General features: G+C 34.2%; 1 protein-coding gene across 1 annotated transcript in view; it reads left to right on the top strand.

The window, feature by feature from the left end:
• Positions 1-7,222, top strand: part of LOC117113419 (gamma-aminobutyric acid type B receptor subunit 2-like) — a 38,527-nt gene that overhangs the window by 14,209 nt on the left and 17,096 nt on the right. The window contains exons 5-6 of the mRNA XM_033256739.1: positions 2,431-2,625; positions 5,144-5,374. Coding sequence (XP_033112630.1) covers positions 2,431-2,625; positions 5,144-5,374 — 426 coding nt within the window. The remainder of the gene's footprint in view (positions 1-2,430; positions 2,626-5,143; positions 5,375-7,222) is intronic.

The raw sequence follows: 7,222 nt of genomic DNA, 5'->3' as shown, positions 1-7,222 counted from the left end.
TGAAAAGCTTGGCCTGGCAATATATTTTCAAAACCAAACATTTAAATTATACGAAATTTTTATGGAAATATATCGTCTCTGGCTATTTATAGTAAAATAAATTGACGATTAGTTATCCATTGCAGAGTCGTTTGTACCTCTTGATATTTCACTACTTCGAAATATGTTTTTGAAAGCATTAGTTTTGAGCTCAATAGACAATTTTCTTTCATCAAACAATGTTTTCTGTTGGCTGTACTGTGCAGCTATACTACCTGTGATGTTTGACAAAATTGTATACGTCATCAATAAACTCATCTGTTGCCGTCTCAACTGACTGAGCTTGTAGAGACGTGTCTAACGCCACGCATTGTCGCACTTATTTGATTGATTTTGATCGTGTGAATCCAATATTTACAAAATGAAAGCATTTCGGTACTAGATTTGCCGACGGCTGTGATGTGCAACTGATTATTAATAATGAACATTACATGTTCAAAAGAAGATTAAGAAAAAAAAACATTTGATATAATTATATTGTAAACGTCGGAACCTATCATAAATTAACTTCTTGAATTATGTATCATAGTAATTAGTCATTTTGTATTTTAGTCAGATAAGATAAATTAGTTTAATATATTCGAGTCGAGTATAGTTTTACCGAATCTTGTGATACTCCGACAAGAGTCATTGATATAATCTTACGAGTTAGATGATGCAGAAGTATTTAGTGTCGTTAATAACGGAGATATGGCAAACAGCAAGTGTTCCCGTGAGTTGTATTTCCCAGACACTTGTGTATTGGGTTGTCTACTCAAGCACGGTCACGGTGGCGTCGCTTTTATTTGGGTTTAATCCAGACACGGATTCTCCAACGTTCTTGACCAAATTAATATTTAAAATTATTAATAGTAGAAGTAAGCCTAGTAGTGCATTATTTGCGTTACTGTTTACTAAAGGATGATGTAGAAGTCTATTATCCGTGTAATGCAAACACTTCACCATATATTCCAGTGACCTAATGTAATGTGTTGTTAGTGGATGTGCCAGTCCTAAGAGGAAAGACTATTATGGGAGCGGGAGGGAGTAGGAGACGTAATTCTACTATGGTAATGGGGCCGTTGTGAGCTCCAATAGTGGTCCAGCTGGCGTAGTCTTGGAAGCTGCGAACACAATAAAACCATGGGTATTTAAAATGCCTATTTTTATTTAGATATTACGACTAAAGGCAATATAAATATATGCTTCTTTTTCTTGTAAAATTGCACCCCCCCCCACCTAAATTGTATTAAGAAAATAATTGTTTTATTTTATTGTTGTTATGAATTACCGCTAAAGATTTTTAAGGTATGAGAGTGTAATTTCTGGGGCACCTAGAGTTCCATATCCTGAACATTTTCTAAACTCAGCCCCAACCATGGTGGGGCTGAAGTGGTGTGTGCTCTCACGCCCCAGTTATAGCCAAATCTTCCATCTGCCTCAGGTACTGCTTTGTATCAAGCAATACTAAACCAAACATATCACACCAAACCAAACGACACGGAACAAATCAACACCAAACTACACAAAATCCATGTTTTCACCACACTGCACCAAACCACAGTCCACCGTATTGAAGTATAGTCCTTCTGAATAAGTAAACTGTAATGCTGTATTTAAGTCATTACCGATCGACAGTAGGATAACGTTGTGCTTCAGTTGCCCTCTCTAGAAATTATTCATAATAGATCAATAATTTATAGGCAGATATATAGTAATATACATACCGGTATATTAAACACTACAAGACATAAACAGCTATTTGGAAGATGCGAAGGTAGGCATATTTAAAATTTTGAGAGTACAGATGTGTTGTGTGCACAGAAGCAAATATAATAATACTGAAAAATAAATATAACTCAGGGAAAAATGCACGCTACTACCGGTATATTAAACACTACAAGACATAAACAGCTATTTGGAAGATGCGAAGGCAGGCATATTTAAAATTTTGGAAGTACAGATGTGTTGTGTGCACAGAAGCAAATATAATAATACTGAAAAAGAAATATAACTCACGGAAAAATGCACGCTACTAAATTATTTTTAATTCGGAAGAGATTTCTTGGTGGTACATGTACAAGGTATGTCTATATACACGAGGGATTACCGTTATTAGTTAATCTTTTTTTCTAATTTTCGAAAGAGAACATCGATATAAAATACAATTATTAGCAATTTATTATAAGAAAATTCGATTATATAATGAACTGTTTGCCTTGACAAACGATTTAATGCTGATTGCTTTGTCCAGTTTAATTTACAAAATTTGGAAAATAACCCAGCAACCTTGGAAAACATTATAGGGAAAATAATGTGATTATGTCTCTATTCATTAGGAGTGCAGGCTCATTGCGAGACTAAACAAATATATTGCTCTTTTAGCCAAGCAGTTTCATAATATCATTACAGGTGTTTCAGCAGGGAATATCAAACAGAAACTACGTATGGATACTCCCGGGATGGTACTCAGACAATTGGTGGCGTCCTTCAGAAGAATACGGAATAGCTTGCTCAGAACAAGAAATGAAAAGCACAATCAGGGGTTATATTGCTACGGATATACTGAGACTCAGCTCCAGCAATGAAACGACCATAAGTGGCTATGTAAGAAAACCAATTCCTCATTATACATATATTTTATAATACATATACCAATTATTAAACTATCATATTTCTCGTACATATAATATTCAATAAAAATACAGCATTCATACTTCAACTAAAATCGCTGGTGTGAACACTCAGTCTTTGCTAAAACAATTATGTCCAACTTGAAACATTAGTTTTGACCTAGTCGTTGCTAGAACGCCTGCATCATGCTCAGTCTGGTACAACGTTGGTTTGGTACTCAATTGTTTTTAAAACCAAGGATGTATTTAGAAAGAAGAACTTTGGTGACAACTTCAGTCGTTGCTGAAACTTCTTCACCGTAAACCATAACCAAGGTTTTGTATTCAATCCTTGCGAGAACATAGTCAAACTTATACGTTTCTAAACCCGTGCAATAATCTTCAATTGTTTCTAGAACATTTGTTTATGAACTAATTTTAGTCTGAACTTTGTTACTAGCACATTCCTCGTTTAAAGACTATTTATACTAAATCGTTGCAAGAACTTTTTTTTAGAACTTATAATATGCCAAAACTTTGTTTCTGTGTTATTCAATCTCAAAGAAGGTGAATTTGTGTATGTCAAAATAGAGAGAGGGAAGAAAGAAAACAAAATGTACAGAACAGAACCTCTTTGCTCTTGTTCAAACAAGCTAGCTGGCAGGACTATGGTTTTTTTAATGGGATATTAGGTGAATAATGTACAGTTTTCGAATTGAAAAATATTGAGTGACGCAGTAACAATGTTGGCTTTTAGATTTTAGTAGGTAATTGTTCTATCAAACAAAATCATCTTAACAAGTCTGAATTAACGACACTGCGACTATTATTCTATCTGCTAGCGTAGCGTCCTAGATGAAAGCAATGTAAAAACTCGTACAAGCCCTTAAGTGTTAACTTAAACGACGGAGAAAATCGACTAAAGTCTATAATAACCGACATGCTTACATCCAAAGTTTTCTTTTTTTTCTTTTAAATGAACATCTACTATTCAACAGCGAATCGTTGTAGCGCCAAATGTTCACTTCAATTCATGTTCAATTGTGCATTCTGTCTGAACGACGGGCACAGCATTGGTTTAATGAAATCTAATTTTCTGTGCGCCAAACGTATAAAATCATAGTAGAATATATACATATATTTTATTTGTCCCCAATAATGAAACTTAGAAATTGAAAATTTGGATTGGGCTACTGAAAACCGCAGCAACCGCAGTGGAGCTCCATACAACTACAACATATAACATATACAATCAGATCGTAAGGGTTGGATGAACTAAGCCTTTATTCATTTATCTCGATTTCCTGGTCGGATGTTGAACCCGGATTCCACAGTTGCAAAAGGCAGGAACCTTACTACGCTGCCACTCACTCAGTTGCAACAAACTGTAAAAACTCAAAACCAGCTAATTCATTGCATCAGTTGACGAATCGAATTAATTTCGCGGAATTAACTTATGAGGTTTGTTAATTGGATTCGTCTCAATTATTTCAACAGATAATCTGTGTTATGAATATTATGCATGATTGAATGCGTAATTTACGTACAAAGACAATCAATGTTTAAGATTTCTAATGGCCCAAATCAATTTAGAACAATTTTGGATTAACTCAATCTATCAACGTAATGATTATATTCCTTCTTATGTTATCGATCTACACAAGCCTATTGAAATGTAATCCTGCATATCAGTGAAAGCTATACAATTCTAAATTTAAACTTTTATGTTAGGTACCTTTCCTGCGCTGGTCTTCAAATTATACGCTTTTTTTAACAATGGCAAACACATACAATTTTCTATAACAACAAACTTCAAAAAGACAACGAAGAAGCCTATTTATTATGTTTGTGGTTTTTAATGAAAAGTTGGTATTTTTAATTGTTCAAAACTACAGAATGTAATGGTTTTTATAGGACAATAAATATTTATTCAAAAATAAAAAAGAGGGAAAAATAAACACAGTTCATAATCACCCTCCTTACAGTCGTCATTATTATCATCACCATCATCATCATCATCATCATCATCATCATCATCATCATCATCATCATCATCATCATCATCATCATCGTTGTTGTTATCATCATTATCATTAGAAGAAGAATCAGAATCAGTAAAAACGTTATTGTCTCCAAAAGAAGAAACTGTGCTGGAAAACCCCTTAGATTTTTTAAGGTGTTGCATGGAGAGAGTAAACATTATAAAACTTTCGGTATACACCATGTGTATACATACCTTATGGTTGTTGAGAAAAAAAAATCATCATCATCACTGTCATCATCATCATCATCAATAACACTACCATCTGCATCAACATCTGAATGTTGGCTTTTGTTTATTTTATCAAGTGACGTAATATTTAAAAATTGATGTTTGCATATTATATTTTGTATGTTATATATTTTCTTTAATTCTTTTTGATGATTCATGTTTCGTTGAGATTTTATATTCATTTATTCGTCACACGATATTTCAGAAATATACTGTTGACGTACTGTTAATTTCTTTATAGACGGCCCTTGAATACAAAACACTTTACAAAAAGGCCAGAGGTGACAATTTCTCTCGCTTTCATGGTTATGCTTACGATGGGGTGTGGGTAATGGCACAAGTGCTGGACAAGGTGATCGAAGGCCTCGAATCAAATGAGACAGAATCGCTTGAAAGTTTTAACTACGATGATGAAGACCTACTGATGAGAATTGCCAGAGCGTTAAATGAAACCCGGTTTACAGGCGTAACGGTGAGTCTCGCTGAGAGGTTAGTGGTTCGAATCTTAAGCGTATTGGTTCACTCTAGCCATTTGCATACACAAACATAAGACATTTCCCACTGTCTCAATCTGCCATTGGTTACATCTGGAAAAATGTAAGTGGTTCACATTGAAAATTGTGACGTCAGCGTTGTATTCAATAAGGATTTTTTTTCAAACCATATGGAAATAAATTGCGCATTAGGATTTGATCAGTGCGCAATCCCTTTTAGCATTAGTAGTGGTGTCCAATCAATCGTGGCAGCGAGTTTTAGATAGTCCACTAAAAATCTGTGTCCGCTATAGCAAGTTCAAAGTGGCAAACATCGGTGAATGCTCATAAAGACGTATTGATGTAATATCACACCAATATAATGAGCAAATCACTGGTATTTATAACTTGATAGCGTGGACACATCTTGTAAAAACGGTGTTGACAATTGGCAACAATCCGTTAGAGGAATTTGTAGAATCAAATGTCTATCCATATGCTTTTTAATTAACAAAAATTAACGCAGATGTCACTGCTCCAAATGCCAGGAAAGGAAAGTGTGACAAACTGCTGAGTGGAGAAACATCCTCGTGGTAGAAATTTGGCAATGATATACCTAAGTAAAAACGCCGATTTGTGGTTTTTACATAAACAGCCGAAAAACTAGTGCAAAAACAACAAACCTGGACAAATGCTATATTGTCTTAAAAAAATCAAAATAATCAAAGTTAACAGAATTAGAAAAAAAAACGAAATCTTATGAATGCACTGTTTAACAAAAAGTCGCTCGCTCTAAGTCGAAATATTTATTTAAGGGTCGATCAGACGCTCTGCTTGGAAAAGTGACGCTGATGATGATTTATTCAACTGAAATGATTCTTTTTCAAGCGCTTTACAGCTCAGTGAAATCAAAAATATCTTGTAAAATACATCAAGGGGAAACAATTTACAATGAAGCCCACCTTGAGTATACCCGAGTGACAATTGTCATTGAAATTACATTGTTATAGCATTTATATATTGTAGTTCTTGGTTTGTGTTAGTTCTCATCCTACTGATTTTTCATATAAAAACATGTAATCACCGGTACTAATGTATTTTGTAAAATAATAGTATAACAGTTTAATTTCGTCAATCAATCATGGATTGCTATAGCACGGCAGAATGCAATGCTCAAAACAACATTATCTGGACTCATTATGTCTGTATTAGTAAAATGAAAATTTATTGTAGGAATAACAAAAAACATATTTCATTAGATTTATTTCGCATTATCACAATGAACATACAAAAAAGGACAAGATAAAATCTATATTGCAAGGGGAATTATATTACAAATGATAAATGGTGCAAGAAAATCCATTGAACGTGCTCTATAAGATGTAAAGCTTATATCCAACGGTGTTTAACGAATGAATGTTTGAAATGTAACAGAAGAGTAATCGTACAGATTCACCTTAGCCAGGACTCGAGCCACTGATTTTTAGCATACATTCAAATGTCATAACCACTTGACCATAAAGGGGAAACCAGTCTGACCTAACAATGTTTGTATGGCACTAATATCGCATATGATTGGACGCTCCGAGATCTATAACATACAGCGTCACTTCTTTGAATTATTTTAAAGCATGTGTTGCCAAAGAGAGTGAATGATCAGTTGCTTTCTGTTTGGATTTGAGTTCCCAACGAATCCTCAATGCCTCAGTTGTTTAAGTGTCTGCAATATAGCTGAATGTCGCAAGTAGGAATACCGGTTGGTAAAATGTTTATACACTTGCGGATTCCTCTTCTCATAATATATATACTGTCTCTTATCCACATCTTCAAGTGACGTAATATTTAAA

The sequence above is a fragment of the Anneissia japonica genome, unplaced genomic scaffold (assembly GCF_011630105.1).
Source record: "Anneissia japonica isolate Jap-2015-1 unplaced genomic scaffold, ASM1163010v1 scaffold493_len2256704_cov171, whole genome shotgun sequence".
Taxonomy (NCBI): Eukaryota; Metazoa; Echinodermata; class Crinoidea; order Comatulida; family Comatulidae; genus Anneissia; species Anneissia japonica.
This window is presented reverse-complemented; position numbering and strand designations above follow the sequence as displayed.